The sequence below is a fragment of the Rana temporaria genome, chromosome 8 (assembly GCF_905171775.1).
Source record: "Rana temporaria chromosome 8, aRanTem1.1, whole genome shotgun sequence".
NCBI classification, from domain to species: domain Eukaryota; kingdom Metazoa; phylum Chordata; class Amphibia; order Anura; family Ranidae; genus Rana; species Rana temporaria.
In genome coordinates this window covers 143080212-143100727 of record NC_053496.1, presented here as the reverse complement: position 1 = coordinate 143100727, position 20516 = coordinate 143080212, and the positions used below count along the sequence as shown (strand labels likewise).

The window sequence follows — 20516 nt, the reverse complement described above, 5'->3', positions numbered from 1 at the left end:
TTGTAAGACCGCTGCGCAAATACCGTGTGACAGAAAGTATTGCAACGACCGCCATTTTATTCTCGAGGGTGTTAGAATTACCGCGCCGGACGGTAATTGAGGCCTTCTGCAGGCCTATGCTTCCCCGGGCGCCAGGTCACTATTTCTTGTCGCAATTGCAACCGGATTTTGTCGAGCCCTGCCTTAGACATTCTGCCACCAATTAAGGCCCATTCACACCATCCAGTACACGTGGCAGCAATGTGTGTAGTATGCAGTATTGGGTTAACATTTATTCATTTTTCCTGGACTCCAGTGTGCATGTGACCTTACCCTCAGAACACCACAAAACATACAAACAGTACACATCTGGGTTGCTTTGACGTGCAATGAAAATAATTGGTGTTACACTTTTTTATTTTTTTGCTTGTGCAACAGTGTAAATAGGCACTCAAATATACAGTACTGTATATTCAAAGGTGTCTATGCTAGCAACAAAAAATACAAGAATTAAGTAAAAATACCAAGAAAACAATATAAATCACAAAAAGACAATGATACAGTACTCGTTTGCTTTGCTGGTGATGGCTATCAGATTCCATCAGAGTTCTGAAGCTAGAAGTAAAAAAACATTGTCCACTTGCTATGAGTAACAACCTTTACAGTAGCACTCATGAACATTTACAAGATAAGTTGTAACTTGATGAATGATTTAACTCTTACAATAGTTAGAACTGATACTATATTTTCCTCCTATGAGCTTTCACATCAGAGCTATGAAGTGGACCGTTGCACTAGGAAGAGACACAGAGATTTACTTGTCATTCCAACGGCCACCACAAGATGGCACCAGATCACAGAAGGAAGCTTAGGCCTGTAGAAGGCCGCAAAGCCACGGCCTCAATTGCCGGCCGGCCTGTGTCTCCGTGCGCCTCCACCTCCCCCGCCGCGCCAGTAATTGAGGCCGCGGCTTTGTGGCCTTCTGCAGGCCTAAGCTTCCCTGGGCGCCAGGTCACAATTTCTTGTCGCAATTGTGACCAGGCGCCTGGATTTTGTAGAGCCCTGCTGTAAGGAGATGCTAATGTGTTCAACTCCAGCCACCTGTCTATCTGTTATAATGTAAATGAGTCTAGGATAACTTCTAAGGATCTTTCATTGTGGCTTGTGCTAATTGACCCCGTAATTGTGTGAAGGAGTTCTGTGTTTATTGTAGTTAGGGAGAGGAGACAGCCAGGCTAGGAAACCTAAAGGTAATGCCTCTGAGTCATCTTGGCTGCTTAAAGGGATTAGTTAATTTAGCTCATGTTAATTGGGTCTGGTCACAGGTGCATTTTCAGAGTAACATGAGCAGGATATGTATGTAAACTTGTAGTCTTTCAATAGAGATATGTATTCCTGTTTGACCTTCAACACAGAGCTTTGTCTTGTATTTTGGGACAATTATTCGTATGGATTTCTTCTTCGACTGGTTGGAGTGTCCGGTAGCTGTCTTTGTGTTCGGGAACAGAATGTCCTAAACGACTTTAACCCCTTTCATACTTGGGGTGTCGTTACACTGACCAGAGAACTTTTTGCGTTACGGCACTGAGTCACTTAAACTGACAATTGTGTGGTCGGGCGACGTTGCACCCAAAAAAATGGACGTTCTTTTTTTTTCCCCCACAGCTTTCTTTTGTTGGCATTTGATCACCTTTGAAGGTTTTTATTTTTTGCGCTATAAACAAAAAAAAAAAGCAATATTTTTTGCTATATTAAATATCCCCAAAAAAGATATAAAACATTTTTTTACCCCTCAGCTTAGGCCGATATGTATTCTTCTACATATTTTTGGTAAAAAAATAAATGGTGTAAAGATTATATATCATCTCCCCCCCCCCCATTTTTTTTTTTGTGTCTTTATTTTGAATACACATTTCTCCACAGGGCCTTACAGTGACTGTAAAGGTGTGTGTGTGTGTGTGTGTGTGTGTTTGTTTTTTTATTTTTTTATTTTGTTTAAATGACAAACATGTCATACTTGCTTGCTTTGTGCAATGGTTCTGCACAAAGCAGCCCCCGATCCTCCTTTTCTGGTGTCCCCTGGCGGCGCTCCTGGTTCCTCCTACTCATCGAGTGCCCCCACTGAGAGATGTTCTCTATGGGGGGGCTCATGTGGTCATGCTCCGAGTCCTGCTGCTGCGTCCATTGACACAGGCAGCAGGACTCGGCCCCGCCCCCCCCAGCTCCCGTGTTACTGGATTTGATTGACAGCCGATGGCTCCCGCTGCTATCAATCTATCCAATGAGGACCTGAGACGGGGAGGGGGAAGGGCTGGAGCTGCTGGGCTTGTTCTCATCGCTGGAGTGATCGGGGGGAATCTGGGGGGTCGCTGTGTAGAATGCATTAAGGTGAAAAACATTGAGACTTTGCAACTTTTTGCCAGTTGCTTACTAGGCACTTAAACCCCCTCCCTGCCCAGACCAATTTTCAGAACTCTCAGACTTTGAATGACAGTTGCGTGGTCATGTACCCTGTTTTCTTTTTTTTCACACACATAGAGCTTTGGGTTCTTTATTTATTGCTAAAAAAGACCGAAGATTTTGAAAAAAAAAAAAAAAACGGTTTCATAGTTTTGTTATAACATTTTGAAAAGGTATATTTTCTCCATTTATGTGTGCTGTTGAGGCTGCAATGATAAGTTGGCCCCGATGATCACTGGTTGGCATTGATGGGCAGCACTAATCGGTGGTACTGATAGGAGGCACTGGCAGGTGGCATTGGTGGGTACAGATAAGGCAGCCGCGGCTCTCTGTGTGAGGGACTGATGTCCCTCTTACAGAAGCCGGTGATCGGCTATTTTTTCCCCCTCATTGGCTGAGAGCTGATCACGTGGTTAGGGGCTGGGACTCTGATCTGTGATCATCTGAGTCTCGGACTCAGTGATCACAGAGCGTGCCGCGAGCGCCCCACAGGGGGCGCGCAGGCAGCTCATGCACAGGATGACGTCCTATGACGGCCTCCTGGAAATTTAAAGGAGTTGTAAATAAAAACATTTTTTTGCTGAAATGACTGTTTACAGGGTATAGAGACATAATAGTTAACCGATTCCTTTTAAAAACGATTAAAAATAGATAAAAATCAATCATATAATGTACCTGTAGTTTCGTTTTTTGCATGTTTCCTGCTTCTCTGGTGTACAGAGCCAATACAGGGCAGCGATGGTTTGGAAAACGAAACTGATTGGTGCTGAGGGGTTTTAGACACACAGTAATCACACCTCCTTGATTAGTAACCTGTGGTGATCAGGAAACAGACAACCAGGAAGTGTGGAGATCAGAGAAGAATTACAGCAACTTGAGAGCAAAAACGAACAATGAGGACATGAAAACAGCACTGCATTAAGGTAAAGGAAGCTACTAAGATAAAAAAAAAAATTCTTTACAAACCCTTTAAGGTCCATGGTGTAGCCGTCATTCGGCTATAGCGTGGGCGGGAGAAGATTTAAGGATTTGTTTAAAAGCATTTCTACTGCCTCATAAAAATAGGTTGATTCTTTGATGTATAGTCGGAACATAGGTTCATGTTACGTTGTCACTCCTGTCATAAGTGCAGTCTGCTCTGTGTGTGTGTGTGTGTGTTTTTTTTTTTTTTATTCTTTTATACCCCGGAAAGGGGCTACAAGACAGTGTTCATGACCCTATCGCCTGTCTTTGACATATTGTAGATTGATGTAGCTGCACTGTAACTACTATTTTGTGAACTGTGCTTTTTTGCCATCATTGGATTAATAAGATAATGATTTCTTCAACTCCAGGCTTCCTTCTTGTCAATTGTCCTGTGACAGAAATGGAGAGCATCATTTGTAAGAATGAAGGAGAGCATATCCTTATGCCAGGACTAGAACTAAAGGTAAATAATAGAAATTAATCATTGATGAAATGATAATGAGAATCATTAATTAATCTTCAGCATATCCCAAAAAACTTTTTGATAGACAAACATTACCATTTAATAGCAACATTATACAGTAAAACCTTGATTTGCGAGTAACGCGGTATACAAGCGTTTTGAAAGCGGAGATATACATATTATAATTTTTATTTTATTTTTTATTGATATGTGAGAGATGAGCAGTAGAAGGATCACAGTTTTAATGTTAAAAAAAATAAAAATTACACTTACAATGTTAAGGAGTCTGGTGCTCATCCATAAAAAGCTGCTGTGTATATGTCCGGTAAATCTGTGTAGAGTATACAGTGTAGTATGTGGCCAGAGGTTCGGGGGCGCTAGTGGCTTCCTGGAGACACTCGGATATGAATAAATGGTTGTGGAACGAATCCTCTGAGTTTCCATTATTTCTTATGGGGAAATTTTGCTTTTTAAGCCGAGCCTAAATGTTAAAAACCAAGGACAGAAATCCCCATTAAAATCCCTTGTACCCAATGTCACCTATCTATAAGGCTGATCCATCACATTAGTCACCTAGTAGCAAGAGTAGCAAATATTTCATAAAATTCCTTATAAAAAAAGTATCTCTTTGTAAATGTTTGAATAAGCCCTTTAGAGGGGCTGTTCTGCTTCTCCTGGGCTACTCCATTCTAGTTTCCAAGGCCAACAATCATCAGACACACGGAAGTAATCCTTGTAGTGGCCACATCAGTTGTCCTAGTGCCAAGGATAGGCACTCTTCGAGTTAATTATTTTGAAGCTCCTTGTGTAGGTATCATTTGATGTATCTTAACTGCCTAAAATTCTAAACTGTGTCCACATAAATTTCATATATTTAATTATAGGGGTAAAAAGACACTTGCTTATCAGGGGTCAAGTCCTGGGGGAAAAAAGTGTGGGAACTCCCACCCAAGATCCACTCCCCCACCAAAAAAAAAAAAAATACGCTCATATGCATAATTACTAAACCGCATGTTTTTTTTTTCGATCCACTGTACCTTAGTAATCCTTTGTTACTGGCCGCTTCCTGTATATGGATTCATCAGGTAGTGTCCGGGTATTCCGTCACTTCCTCGATGCCGCAATGTCTCCTGTGAGCTTTTGTCATTGTTCCCAGGAGACATTGAGAAGGTCTGACGCGAGTTATCGCGGGATTTAGAAAGAACTTGCTTCGAGCTGGGCATCGCCGCTTAGTGAAGGATTGGCTCGGGCGGCTCGGCTGCTCTAGTCCTGCAAAGGGAACTGAGTTCCTGCTGTGAAAAAAGTGCAGGAACTCCGTTCCCGCAGGACTTGAGCCCTGTTGCTTATTCTAGACTGCTGTCATGGATTCACACAGTGGTAAGGCATACTTGTTCAAGGCACTTTTAAGGTACAGCAATTTAGAACAAAAAATACATCCAAGATTACAAAAATACCAAATTTATTAATACAAAGATAAAAAAAAAAACATATTTCTTTGCAGATGCCTCTTCTGTGGTGTCGCAATTAATGGATATTATTGAAGTAAGCCGTAGAGTTGTGCTTTCAACAATAAACATGCTAACAGGAATTCCTGAAGAGTATCTAAGACACTCTTTTAGAATTATGATATGCCTTCATGAGACAAATGTTGCAGTTGGTGACAGATTCATCTACATATTGTAGACGAGTACATGAATCTGGGAGACACACTGCATGTGGAGGCGCACTGAGGCCGGAGTGTTTATATGGACTTGTTGCACTGAGAGTGCAGCAGTGGGAGTTTTGTAGTGGAAGGGCAGAGCCTAATGGGGATCCTCAGACACTAATTCCCATCAAGTCTGCTGCCCTTATGATTGACAGCAGGCAGTGGTTGCATTGTGCACCGGTTCAAATCATTTGGTGGAGTGGGGATTATGGAGTGGGGTTGTTTTCTTTATCGTACATCATGGGACACAGAGCCTAGTAGTTACTAAGTGGGTTATATTCCACCTTCAGGTGCTGGACACTGGTGTAATCAATTGGACAGGAAGTTTCCTCCCTATATAACCCCTCCCATACTGGGAGCACCTCAGTTTTTTCGCTAGTGTCTAAGGTGTTGGTCACGAGTGAAGATGTGTGCTCTGAGGAGCTCCTCTGGAGGTATCCATGCTGGATTTAAATAGCCTCCATAAAAAAACAGATCCATCCAAAGTTCCTTGGGCCAAAGTGGATGGTACCTGGGGCCTTGTATCCGAAGCACAAAGTTTTTGCCTGTAATGCCTCTCTTCGGAGGGCTGGATCCTGGGTTCCAGTGCTTTGGTCAGACCCAATACCAAAAGTTTTCTGGCAGGGTGCGATACAGGTCCAGGGGTGTGGTGATCCTGACCATGGACCCCGGTCCCTGAAGGTCTGTTGACTTAGCCCGCGGTGATGGGTGAAGATTGGGTCTGTCTGTGCTCGGCAGTATCCTGCAGCGGGGATAAGGTCAGTGAAGACAATCCTAGGTAAATACCTTAAAGCGGTTGTAAACCGCATAAACTTTTTTTTTTTTCCCCCAAACCTGCAATGCAAAAGGCATAATAGGCTAGTATGCACCGCATACTAGCCTATTATGAAATACTTACCTCGGAACGAGGTGTGTACCACTTACCTGGTCCACGCCGAGCAGGATGTCATCTTGCTCCGGCGTGTCTTCCAGGTATCGCCGCTCCAGCGCTGTGATTGGCTGGAGCGGCGATGACGTCACTCCCGCGCGCGGGAGATTTAAAATCGGCAGGGTCCGGCGGATGCCGGTCCTTCAGCCGTGGATTCCCCCCTGCGCATGCGCCGCCCGCATTGCGGGAGGAATATCTCCTAAACCGTGCAGGTTTAGGAGATATTCTCCTTACCTACAGGTAAGCCTTGTTATAGGCTTACCTGTAGGTAAAAGTCCAAATAGTGGGTTTACAACCACTTTAAGGATTCTTCCATGATTAACTGCATGTCTTATCTGTTTTCTGCCACTGGAGGCAGTAAAGAGACATACCTGGAGTTTCGCTTACCATGCTCTCCAGGAACGAAAGCTCGGTGTTAGCCGGTCTGTTGTGCGGCTCACTTCCTCCGCTTCAGGCTCTGCCACAGTTGTGTGGGGGAGTCCCACGTAGTCCGGGTCCATGGCGCTCCTTGGGGGGGGGGGGGGGGGTCTCTCTTACCCCCCATCTCCACAATTTCCCTACGGGCGCGTGCGTGGCGTGCTTTTTGGTTGCTGCTGGCTCACATGCTCGCCGGCACATGGTGCAAACACAGGGAGGGCCCTTCAAGAAAGCCCAGACGTCAGAGCTCTGTAAAACCAGAGGGACACAGCAGCTTGGGGCATGTAAGCACCTCGTGTGTGTGTGTGTGTGTTGGATACAGACATACCTAAGATGCCTACTCAGCATCTAGCTGTGCAGATTAGCAGGCATTGTTTTTTGCTAGACTAAGTTCAGCTGTTGATGCACCTGTGTTAAGTTCCTCTGCTTTTAGCTTAGGACTTTCGTCTCCCTGTAGAAAAGGTTCAGGGGCAAGAATATAAAAGGGCACCAGGGTATCGCCACCTGAATTTGGTGGCCCTTATCATGCTTGCATGATACCATCCTCCCCTGTAGAGACTTCAGGTAGCCCACAGGTTGAGCCATCAGCCCTGTCAGGCATTACAGCCTCCCCCAACATTGCAGCCACTTGTTGGTCTATAAGAGGTTAACTTCTATATTCGCAGCATCCTCACAAGAAGCAGAAACTGGGGTGTTCCCCTTTCCCTGCTCTAAATCCTCAAACAAAAGTATTAAAAGACCTGAGGATGAAAGTTCACTGTCGGAGGAAAGGGAACAGGTGCAGCCTAACGAGGAGGAGCTATCAGAAGCCTCACAAGTTCTGGAGTTGCAGCTGCCGTCTTTTTCAGAGATTCATACTGCATAGAACTTACCCTCAGCCTAGACGGCCAAAGCCTCGGTCTCCTCCTTGGGGTTTAAAAAATAAATTAAAAAATTCCTAATGGGTTGCTAGAAAAACCTCCACAGGATCCTCATCATGGTGCTGGCTTCAGGCTAACCAAACGCACAACTGTGGAATGCACAGTTGCTGGTGCACATTAACGCACAACAGCTATATCGCATGATTGCGGAAACGCACATCTGCAGAGGATAACTTCCTCTTATCAGTCCGCATGTTTGCATAAAATACATGAGTTTGGAATGTTCAAAATGCATGTGGGATAAAAACAAGCAACAGAACATGTTTTATTGCTGATCACATAAAGATACATGTTTCTGTTTGTATGGGTTTACATGTTTTTTACATAGTCGCATGAGGATCCTTGGTCACATTAAAGTGCTTAAGTCGCACGGAGAGGCTTGTTTTCACAGAAATGCCTAAAATCGCATAAAAATGCTTGATTGCATAAAGATGCTGTATCACACAAGGTTGCCGGATCACACGAGTCCTTGATTACCCAAGGATACTTGGTTACACAGAGAGGCTTGTTTTCACAGAAATGCCTAAAATCGCATTAAAATGCTTGATTGCATAAAGATGCTGGATCGCACAGGGGTGCTTGATCACACAAGAGTCCTTGGTCACACAAGGGTACTTTTTCCGCATAGTTGTGCTTAAAATGCATACGATGTCTGATCGCATGAAAAATGCTGAATTGCATAAGGATGCATGATTGCTTAAAGTTGCATGTTTGCCTAGATTTTGCATGGTTGTATAATGAGGCATGATAATTTAAGTTTCCTTAATTCTACAGGATTCCTTGTGTTTACATAGGAATACGTGTCTGCATGGGTACATGTTGCGCAATGTTGCATAACACGTTCATAAACGCATGCTTGCTTGCAAGATGCTCATTTCATAGCACATACGCTATTTGTATGCATGTATACAGCATGCCCTTTTTTATGTTTTGCCTAAAACATATTTGTATGAATTCAAGCTTCCACCAACACACGCTTCCATAGAGGCATATGGCTTTAACCCTTGCCACATACACATATGGGGATCCATTTGCATATGTGTTTATTTACATGGGACTGCAGAGGTTGTCTGCGTTTCGCAGGGGAACAGCCACCGTGTCCGGGTTAACAGGGTGCTAGGGCCCGCCTCTAGCAGGTCCAAAGGCCCAGGGTATAGTAGTAATGGCATACTGAGGCAAACTTCTGCTGATGGATCAGTCAGTAGCATGGCTGGACCTAAGGGTGTCCAGCATGGTCAAGTATCTGGAACCTTCAGGCTCTGCCACAGTTGTGTGGGAGAGTCCCTCATAGTCCGGGTCCACGGTTAGGATCCCAGTCTAAAGGTGCATTCTTTCGTTTGGAAAGAAGCTTGGAATGTTTGGGACACAGCCCAAAAAGGAGAGTTTTTTTTTTTTTTTTTTGGCCTCAGACAAGATCATCGCTATGAGAAAGCTGGTCTTTGTGGTCAAGGCAAGGAACAGTTCCTTACATTTGCCTTTTGCTTAAGGTGCTAGGGAAGATGGTGGCTTCATTCAAAGCAGTTCCCTATGCTTACATTATTCTGTCGGCCTGGAACGAGTGGATCCTAACCTAGCATTATGCAAAGAGTCTGGTCCCAGGAATATGCTGGAATTTCAGTTGGTGGTTCTTAACCAAAAGATTGGCAGAAAGGAAGATCCTTCATGCCCGTTACCTGGGAGGTGGCGGCTACGAAGGCTGGCCTCTAGGCCTGGCCTCCATCCCTAGAAGAGACCACTGCCCAGGGGAAGTGGTCAAGCTCCAAGTGAGCCTAATCCGTCAGCATTCTAGAGCTACTGATGGAGCATCTGGCTTAAGGGCCTGGACGTTTAGGTTGCAGGATTGTTCTGTCCGAGTACAATCCGACAATGCCACACTAGTGATTTACTTTGTTTACCAAGGAGGCACTAGAAGTCACGCAGCCAGAGGGAAGTAAGCCATGTTCTAGCTTGGGCAGAGGAGCTTGTGCCTTGCCTATTTGACAATCGTCATTTCATGGAATACAGAATTGGCAGGCAATTCTCTGGAGCCGTCAACAATTGTTCCCGGGAGAATGACCTCCACACCCCGACTTTTTTCTGACCAAATGTCATAGAAAGGGTACCCTGTACATAAAATGTATTGGCGTCCAGGTTCAACAAAAAATTGAACAGCTTTGTGTCAAGGACGAGGGATCCGCTCGCATGCGGGACAGATGCGTTAGTGATCCTGTGGGACCAGTTGTCACTGGTTTATGCGTTCTCTCCCCCCAGTGCCATGACTTTCGTAGCTTCTATGCAACATCAGAGGAGAACGGAAGCCGGCATAACCCAGATGACCTTACTGTGCAAGATTAGTAAGGGTGGTAGTAGGGGACCCAGGGTCCCTTACATCTTGTCCAGGCCTACTTCGCAATGGGGTATTACATCCTGTCTTTCAAACATGGGAATTATTGGTCTGGCTGTTATAGCCCGCATTCTTAAGGATCTGGGCTTTCAGTATCGGCGGCAATTGTCTTGATTCAAACAGGAGAGCTGGCCTCCAGAACCATGTATCATAGGATCTGGAAGGCCCATGTTCCTGGTCTGAAACCAAGGGGTGGCATCCTTGGAAGTATGTCATAGGTAAAATTCTTGCCTTCCTACATTAGGAAAGGAGATGGAGCTAGCGTTAAGTTCTATCAAGGATCTGATCTCGGCCTTGTCATTATTTTCAAAGGTCGCTTGCTTCGCACTCTTTGATCTGGGCCTTTATACAAGGGGTAACGTGTATAAGTCCGCCAGTTAGGTCGCCCTTGTGCTCAGAGGATTGGGTCTTGTTTTGTCGGCTTGCAAGGTCAGCACCTCGGGCCGATGCACCATATTTCTCTTTGTCCTTCTAACAAGGAAATTTGTTCTTGGTTGCGGTAGCCTCCGCAAGAGAGTTTCAGTATTGGCAACTGTCTTTGTATAGAGCCATACTTAATTATTCTTACAAGTAGGGTGATGTTAAATCCTCACCCAGCCTTATTTCCTAGAAGGATCTAGTTTTCATTTGAATCAAGATATTCTTCCCTTCCTTTTTCCAGAACCTTGTTCCATGAAAGGAAAAGTTATTGCTTTTCTCTCAATATAAATGAGAGCAGTTAAAGATCTATCGGAAGGTTTCAGATATAGGAAACTGACGTTTTGTTGTGCTGCCAGAAGACCCTAGAAATGGGCAGGCAGTGTTCAGATCAGCTATTAAAATGGTTACACTCTCTCGTTGGAGTAAGAAAAGTCATCTGAAGCGGCTGCTCGGATACGGAAAACTGATGTTGTTGCGCTACCAGGAGGCCCCAGGAAAGGGCAGGCAGCGTCTAAATTAACTGTTTTCAATGTTGATTAATCAGGTTATTCAGGCTTGTGGCTTAAAGAAAGGGTTTCCCCTGTTTCTTTTGGTGGGCACCCTACCAGGATAGTAAGCGCTTCATGCGTGGTGCATTACCAAGCCTTTATGACTCAGATTTGCAAGGCCGCAACTTGGTTGTTGGTGCTTACGTTCACTAATTTCTATCAGGTGAATATAAGACTGCAAGAAGATGCCACTTTTTGGTGCAGTATGCTGCAGGCAGCAGTATAGGTCCTCACGTCTGGCGGTCTGCGTTATTTGTGTCTCCCTCCCCTCAGTAGGAATTGCTTTGGGATGTCCCACTTAGTAATTACTAGGCTCTGTGTCCCGTGATGTACGATAAAGAAAATAGGATTTTTATAACCGCTTACCTGTAAAATCCTTTTCTTGGAGTACATCACGGGACACAGAACTCCTACCCCTCTTGTTTGGGGATATTGGGACACTTATTGCTTTGCTACAAAAACTGACGTGCTCCCAGTATGGGAGGGATTATATAGGGAGGAAACTTCCTGTCTAATTGATTACACCAGTGTCCAGCACCTAAAGGTGGAATATAACCCACTTAGTAATTACTAGGCTCTGTGTCCCGTGATGTACTCCAAGAAAAGGATTTTACAGGTAAGCTGTAATAAAAAAACTATTTTTTAGGTGTTAGACTTTGGCCTTTTGGTTCCAGTGAAGGGAACTCTTAAGGAGTAAGCATACTGAGACATTTTGGAAAATGCCATGCTCCCAACGTTGTGGGAACAGTTTGGGGATGGCCCCTTCCTGTTTCAACATGACTGCCCACCAGTGCACAAAGCAAGGTCCATAAAGACATGGGTTAGTGAGGGAACTTGACTGGCCTGCACAAAGTTTTTACCCTAACCCGATGGACCATCTTTTCGGATGAATTAGAATGGGGACTGCGAGCCAGGCCTTCTCATCCATATCAGTGCCTGTCCTCACAAATGCGCTTCTGGAAGAATGATCAAACATCCCTATAGACACACTCCTAAACAATGTACACAACCTTCTCAGAATAGCTGAAGCAGTCATAACTGCAAATGGTGGGCCAACTCAATATTGAACCCTACGAACTAAGACTAGGATGCCATTAAAATTCATGTGCCTGTAAAGGCAGGTGTCCCAATACTTTTGGTAATAAAAAAATATGCCTAGATTAAAATCACAGCATTAACAGCGCTAATCAAAATATCAGGAGATATTCAGTGCTATAAGGATATCGTGCAGTAGGCTACTCATTTCTCCCATACATCATAAAAAGAAATCGGGTGTCAGCAAAAAAAACATATCAATCCATATGCAAGAAATAGCATGCAAAGAAATTGTCTACATAAAACACCCTTCCAGTGAGATGACTAAAGGTTCATGCAATCAATCTTAGAACGGTGTGTCCTGTTTATAACCCGACAGCTCTTTTGTCAAGAGTATTCACAGCCTCAAAAAAAGCACCCCTTTGTGAATCTACTCACCAAAGTATACATAGAGGCGAGCCTGTAAAATCCTTTGGGTGGAGCCTTTCTCCGCTTGAACAGCAATCTTTGGCCAAAATTATGGCCCATTAACTTCAGTGCCCTCTTGCTAGTCTTTCTGAAGCGGACTTTTTGCTGACACCTATGAGCGCTGGGATCAGTGATACTTTGTGTCTCTGTTACTCTACAATACTACTTTTGGTAGTATGGTGTAGATCAGGGGTCTTCAAACTATGGCCCTCCAGTTGTTCAGGAACTACAATTCCCATCATGCCTTGTCATGTCTGTGAATGTCAGTGTGTTACAATGCCTCATGGGATGTGTAGTTCCAAAACAGCTGGAGGGCCCTAGTTTGAGGATCCCTGGTGTAGATCCCTGCCAAACCTTAGCACTGACAATTGGCAGGTTTCCCCTGTGCTGATGGATTTTATGAGAGAACTTACTGAATACTTCTGTTCTCCAAAATGTTTTCAATCTGATATATGACATACCTTCAGAAGGTAATACACCAAGTAGGATTCATTTCGTCAAGAGAAGGTTATGGTTATATTTTAGCCTCTAAAAAACACATATAATATATTTTATTAATTAATAGTACGATCATCCAGAAATTTGAATTGAATAGAAATTCGACTTTTGGTCCCCAAACCAAAAAAAGGCCAAAGAGAAGAACACGGGGCAGTTGGACTGTGGCAGTACAGGTAAATAGGTAGAATCAAATATGTAGATACATATATAAGAAAGGTATACATTTTTATTAATACAACATCAATAAAACACAAACAAAAATATACAATATAAAAACATAGTGACAAACCATACGTATCACCAAGATAATGATCCCCAAAGGGGGAAGATCACAGTGGGAGTAGGGGTCACAGGAAATATCTCAACTAGTTTTGCGGCCAGTTGCCTCTTCGTCAGGAGAAATTCTGAAATTAATTGACATACAATTAATTACTGAACAGATTTGACAAGCATAGACATACAATCAAACCTGACAGAGTAATGGTATAATATATACATTGGAGGGACAAGGGTATAATATATACATTGGGGGGACAAGGGCTTACCTAAAAAAAAAAAAGTCAGTTCAAAGGGGTCACCAGTCAAGGTCTCCCACGGCGACCAAGGAGGAACGTAAGTGAGGATGGACCGACTAACTAGATAATTAAGGCAACCATAAATAAATAGATGAAATCAGAAAGGTTCAAGGGGTGAAAAGATAAGGAAGTGAGGGGAAATGGTGAGGGGTCAGACTCTCTAATGCACTTGCTGATCAATTCCCCACCACCTGATTATACCCCATACACACCTTTCCATGTGGGTAAGAGCCCTAAAAATACAACTGTCCGTGGCGCAAAGATCAGATTTTAATTCATATACCTAAAACCTCCATATGCATTGGATACTAAGAGTCTGGCTTCAAAGTCCTCACCCGCTAGTACAGAACATTACACTTTTTGGAGATGTGGTCAAACAAAGAGTGACATACTCTACCTATTATGGTAATACAGTGTTCATAAACCATTCTGGAACAAAGTTCAGCAGATAACCCAAATTCACTGACCTCATGGTCCTCTTGATGCTTTATTCTTATACCCTACACCGCTATACCAGCATGAAAGCTGTCCAACCTCTTGTGATCAACACGGCCAGAAGCTACATACCTTTCTCTCGATCTGTCTGAAATTATCAAAATCTGCCACGTGAAGGATCCAACTTCCTCCCACAACAAAACACATAAATTCTGGAAGACCTGGTTCTCGCTTATCAATTTTTACATCCGCTACCAAGTATGAAGCTTTTCTTTACAATGTCCCTCCACAACTCTTGTAATGCTCTGTTACTGGTGCAGGCCTGATTGCAACAGGTGCATTGTGGTCAGGAGCTGGAGGTGAGGAACCCTTGTTTATCTGCCCCAACCATCTTCCAAAACGGAAAATTGTATACTCACCTTTCCGTAATTTTCCTTTCCTGACGCATCTTCATGGCAGCACACACTGGGTTGTGACTCCGCCCCCACAACCTGACAGGATTGGTTAGCTATAAATTTGAAGGGGAGACGCCCAGCATTATTCTCCGTATATATCATCATTGAACAACAGGGTGGGCAGCTGTGTGCTGCCATGAAGATGCGTCAGGAAAGGAAAATTACGGAAAGGTGAGTATACAATTTTCCGTTTTCCTGACGCATTCATGGCAGCACACACTGGGAAATAACTCGCCAGTCGGGAGGGTTCAATGCAAATAGTATTTTATTCCCTAAAGAGCAGAAGAATTGGCCCTGATGATAGATCTGCCAAATTCGGCTGTAGCCAAGAGAGCGGCGTCCCCTCTGTAGTGGGAGATAAAGGTATGCCTGGAAGACCAGGTTGCTGCTCTGCAGATAGTTTCCGAAGAAACACCACAATATGCTGCCCAAGAGGTTGCCACTGCCCTGGTTGAGTGTGCTCTGACGCCTTCCGGGGATCTCCAGTTGTTGAGTGGAATACGCTTTTTCAATAGCCTTGACTAGCCAAGAGGCGATGGTACGGGAAGTGGCTGCTTGGCCTCGCCTGGCCCCGTGAGGTATAATCAGGAGGGCGTCTGTTGACTGAAGATGGGTAGTAGCCGACAGATAGTTGGAAATTGTAGACTTAATGTCCAAGGCATGAGGTTTGCCACTCTCGTTAGAAAGGCATGGCAAGACGATGTCCTGGCTGTAGTGGAAGGCCAAAGTAACTTTTGGAAGGAAACGATCTGAAGGCCTCAGTATCACCCTGTCTGGCAGAAAAACTAGGTATGGTTCTTTAGACATGAGAGCTTGTAACTCCGACACTCTCCTTGCCGAGGCAATGGCAATGAGGAAGGACAACTTTAAGGTCAGGTCCCATAGGGAAATTGAGTTAAGTGGGAAGAAAGGTGGATTGGAAAGCGCCTCGAGAACCACCGAAAGATCCCAAGCCGGAAAGGATGGTTTCCTGGGCGGTCTGATTTTTATGCATGCCTTCATGAACTGGATAATCAAAGGATGCAAGGCCCATCTGGTGCCAGTCTTGGCAGACAGAGCGGAGATCTGTACCTTTAGGGTGCTTGAATTTAGGCCTTTGTCAACTCCCGTTTGCAGGAACTCCAGGATCTGGTAAGGATCAGGCGAGATGGGATCCCAACCTTTAAGTTGCGCCAACTGGGCGAATCTTTCCCAAACTCTGGTGTAGATGGTGTTTGTGGTGATCTGCTGGTGTTGCTGCCAGGTCGACCTCCGGAACCCCCCCATGCCTCTGTCAGAATGGAGAACTCCCGGAGGTTCAGAGACCACTCGTTGTTTGACATAAGTTCCCTGCTCAGGAAGTCGGCTAGCGTGTTCTGTGCTGCTGGAACGTAAACTGCTCTCAGGTCCAGTAGGTGTACCTGGGACCATTCCATTATGGGGTGAACCTCCTCTAGTAGTGTGTGGCTTCGGGTACCGCCCTGTCTCTGGATGTAGGCCACCGCCACCTTGTTGTCCATCTGGATTAGGACGCTCTTCCCTTGTAGCAGAGGTGCAAAGGCTAAGAGGGCCTGTAACGCCGCTCGGAGCTCCAGTATGTTTGAGACTGTGGGAGCTGGAAAGAAGCAGAAAGGTGGTTAAAAATAAAGCAGAGTGTAAGATTAGGGAAGCCTAGAAGGGGAAAGGCACATGGGTACCGGGGAAAAAATCCCTTTGGAAGTCAGGCAAAGCAGCAGCCTTAGAAGGGAAAAGAGAAAATTTGTCATTTTTAAATTCTGCGTCGCCGCCGTGGTGCTGATGACGTATGCGCAGTAGCGCCCCGCGCGTCCCGACGCCAGTTTGGATGAGGGCGAGGGAGAACGCCGGTGTCATCACTCCGCTGCGTGCATGCGCAGAACGGCCAGGGGACACGGCGGGGACTGCAAGGAACCACATTGCCCAGCAAGCCCGCTGGGTTTAAGGTAAACAACATGGGAGGAAATATGAAAGAAGGGACAGAGAGGGGCATCCAGTCTACACAAAAAAACGAGGAAGGATACTGGGAAAAGAGAGAAGGAGCCACACTGCCTAAGTTTAAGCTTATTTAAAGCTTGTATAAATGCCAGGTATTCTGCCGGGACCAACCCCTGAGACCACCAGAACGGGGTTCCCCCATAAAGCTCTATTAGAGACTGTACAGGGGGGACTTCCAAACAGGAGAGGCTGAACCTGCTGGGGCTATAGCGGTAGGAGGCAAGCTGTAACGTCCACGTCCTGTCAGGTGAGGATAAAAAGAGAATAATGCCGGGTGTCTCCCCTTCAAATTTATAGCTAACCAATCCTGTCAGGTTGTGGGGGCGGAGTCCCAACCCAGTGTGTGCTGCCATGAATGCGTCAGGAAAGTAGCATCAAGTGATTTTCTAGATGCCTTCACCCCCCCCCCTTCCCTTACAGTTTAGGCCCCCTATATCCTAATTTACATTTGCTGACCCTTTCTTATCTAGTTGTTTAAAATTCAAGCACTGGAATGCACTCGATGAACCCCATCTGGTTGTGAACTGGAATATCTATGAGTACAATTTTGTAATGGTCTTAATGTATTTGACTTTTGACTAGTTCTGCTATGTTGCTTGAACATTTTGTCTTTTTCTTGTGAATGTTTATTTGAAAAAAAAAAAAGAATATAGATATACAGTATCTCACAAAAGTGAGTACTCCCCTCACATTTTTGTACATATTTTATTATATCTTTTCATTTAACACTAAAGAAATTGCACTTTGCTACAATGTAAAGTAGTGAGTTTACAGCTTGTATAACAGTGTAAATTTGCTGTCCCCTCAAAATAACTCGACACACAGCCATTAATGTCTAAACCGCCGGCAACAAAAGTGAGTGCCCCCCTAAGTGAAAATGTCCAAATTGGGTCAAAAGTTTCAATATTTTGTGTGGCCGCCATTATTTTCCAGCACTGCCTTAACCCTCTTAAGCATGGAGTTCACCAGAGCTTCACAGGTTGTCACTGGAGTCCTCTTCCACTCCTCCATGACAAAATCACAGAGTTGATGGATGTTGGAGACAGGGCTGTGGAGTCGGAGTCGAAGAGTCGGAGTCGGGGGAAATTTTGGGTACCTGTAGTCGGAGTCGGCAAACAATACTCCGACTCCTACTAAATTTAGATTGGAATAAAGAAAAAAAAAAAGCAAGTTTAAATGTCCCAATTCACAAAAAGTTAAAATTAATGACTTCTCTACTGTAAGAATAAAGACCAATGCATGCAGTGCCTCACGTAACTGCAAAACGAACTTGTTAAGTGACCGTGAAGAAGCATGCTTTTCATGTGCTTCACTATATGGCACGCAACGCACAATTAGGAGCTGCAATACTTATACTTTCCATAGTGTTGTGTTCTGCTTTTACAGGGAACGCATGTTAGAGAACCAGTAAGTGTCCAAATAAAAAAATTCCAACAGGAGTTTTATAAAGCACTAAAAGAAGTTGAAAAGTATGATCGCGCATCAAAACTTACTGTTGAAGAAGCCATCCTTGTTTATCCAGAGATCGTTAGTGATGTGGCCAGAATAGTTACTGCAATGCCACCCACCCAAGTCAGTGTCGAAAGATTATTTTCAGCCCTAAAAATAATAAAGTCTGACTTAAGAGCCTCTATGAAAGAGGATCTGGCAGAGGCAATTCTCTTCCTTAGAACTCTACATTGAATTGATTTGCATTTGCTAAGCCTATAACTACATTTCAAGATTAATATAAACCATTTCTAGGTTTTACAGATTTTGTTTTTGGTTCATTATAGATAAGCTTTGTTTTTGTTCTAAAACAACCAAATAATGTGGTTTGTATTTTTGAACTGGTAAAGATCCTGTTCCTGATGTTTATGCCTGCTGCTACTATCCAGCCACTTGATTGTTTTCATTGTGTTTGTCTTTTGCTTAAACTGTGCAATACAGTAGACTGTTGGCTTCCCAGCCAGTAGTCCTGTGGTAGGTTGCGTTTATTTCCCTCAAGGAATGTATAAAATACATTCACATATTAATACAGAGGAGTCGGAGTCGGAAGTACATAAAACTGAGGAGTCGGAACATTTATCTACCGACTCCACAGCCCTGGAACCCTTGAGCTTCCTCACCTTCCATTTGAGGATGCCCAACAGATGCTTAATAGACATGTGCACTGCCAAAAATTTGGGAAATTCGAAAAATTCATTTTTTTTCCGTTTTTGTTTCATTCATTTTCTATATTTGTTCGGAAATTCGTAAATTTAGAAAAAAATTTTTTTTCATTTTTTTGCTTTTTTCGTAAATTCAGGAAATTTTCGGATTTCCAAAAAAGCAAAACGAATGAAACGAAAAAAAACGAATGAAACGAAATTTTTGACATTTCGAGTTTTTCGAATTTCGAGTTTTTCAATTTTTGACATTTTGGATTTTTCAATTTTTGACATTTCGGATTTTCGAAATTTCGAAATACGAAAATTCGGAAATGCGAAAATATTCGGAAATACGAAATTTCAAAATTTCGAAAATTGAAAAATACGAAAATCTAAAAATTCGAATTTTTCAATTTTCGGAAATTGAAACATTTTTTTCATTTTTCGATTTTTTTCGAAATTCGGAAAATTGAAAAATTCGAAAAGTGAAAAATTCTAAAATTCGAATTTTTCAATTTTCGAATTTTTCAATTTTTAAATTTTCGAAATTCGTAAATACGAAAATTCTAAGTGAAAAATTCGGAAATTAAAAAAAAAACGGAAATCCGAAAATTCGTAAATACGTAATGCTTCAGTATATCACAGTACATGTTGGCATTCATGGTTCCCTCAATGAACTGTAGCTCCCCAGTGCCGGCAGCACTTATGCAGCCCCAGACCAGACACTACCACCACCATGCTTGACTGTAGGCATGACACGCTTGTCTTTGTACTCCTCACCTGGTTGCCGCCACACACGCTTGATACCATCTGAACCAAATAAGTTTCATCTTGGTCTCATCAGACCACAGGACATGGTTCCAGTAATCCATGTCCTTAGTCTGCTTGTCTTCAGCAAACTTTCTTGTGGATCATCCTTTTGAAGATGCTTCCTTCTGGGATGACAGCCACGCAGACCAATTTGATGCAGTGTGCAGCATATGGTCTGAGCACTGACAGGCTGCCCCCACCCCTTCAACCTCTGCAGCATTGCTGGCAGCACTCATACCTCTATTTCCCAAAGACAACCTCTGGAGAGCACGTGCACTCGTTTGGTGGACCGTGGTGAGGCATGTTCTGAGTGGAAAACCTGTCCTGTTAAACCGCTGTATGGTCTTGGCCACCATGCTGCAGCTCAGTTTTAGGGTCTTGGCAATCTTATAGCCTAGGCCATCTTTATGTAGAGCAACAATTTTTTTTTTCCCACATCCTCAGAGTTCTTTACCATGAGGTGCCATGTTAACTTCCAGTGACCAGTATGAGAGAGTGAGAGCGAGAACACCAAATTAAACAAACTTACTTGCTCCCCATTCACACCTGAGACCTTGAAACACTAATGCCGCGTACACACGATCATTTTTCGGCACGAAAAAAACGTTTTAAAAAAATGTAATTTAAAATGATCGTGTGTGGGCTTCACATCATTTTTTCGGGTTCTGAAAAACGACAAAAAAAAAATTCGAACATCCTGCATTTTTTAACAACGTTTTAAACTGTGTCGTTTTTCGGGTTGTAAAAAATGATCGTGTGTGGGCTAAAATGATGTTAAAAACCTGCGCATGCTCAGAAGCAAGTTATGAGATGGGAGCGCTCGTTCTGGTAAAACTACCATTCATAATGAAGTAAGCACATTCATCACGCTGTAACAGACAGAAAAGCGCAAATCGTCTTTTACTAACACGGAATCGGCTAAAGCAGCCC

At 43.7% G+C, this 20516-nt stretch overlaps 1 protein-coding gene across 1 annotated transcript in view; it reads left to right on the top strand.

Annotated features, from left to right (window-relative positions):
* LOC120909133 overlaps positions 1 to 20516 on the top strand; it is a 62022-nt gene that overhangs the window by 2261 nt on the left and 39245 nt on the right. The window contains exon 2 of the mRNA XM_040320806.1: positions 3774 to 3868. Within this exon, the coding sequence (XP_040176740.1) occupies positions 3806 to 3868 (63 nt within the window). The 5' untranslated portion in view covers positions 3774 to 3805. The remainder of the gene's footprint in view (positions 1 to 3773; positions 3869 to 20516) is intronic.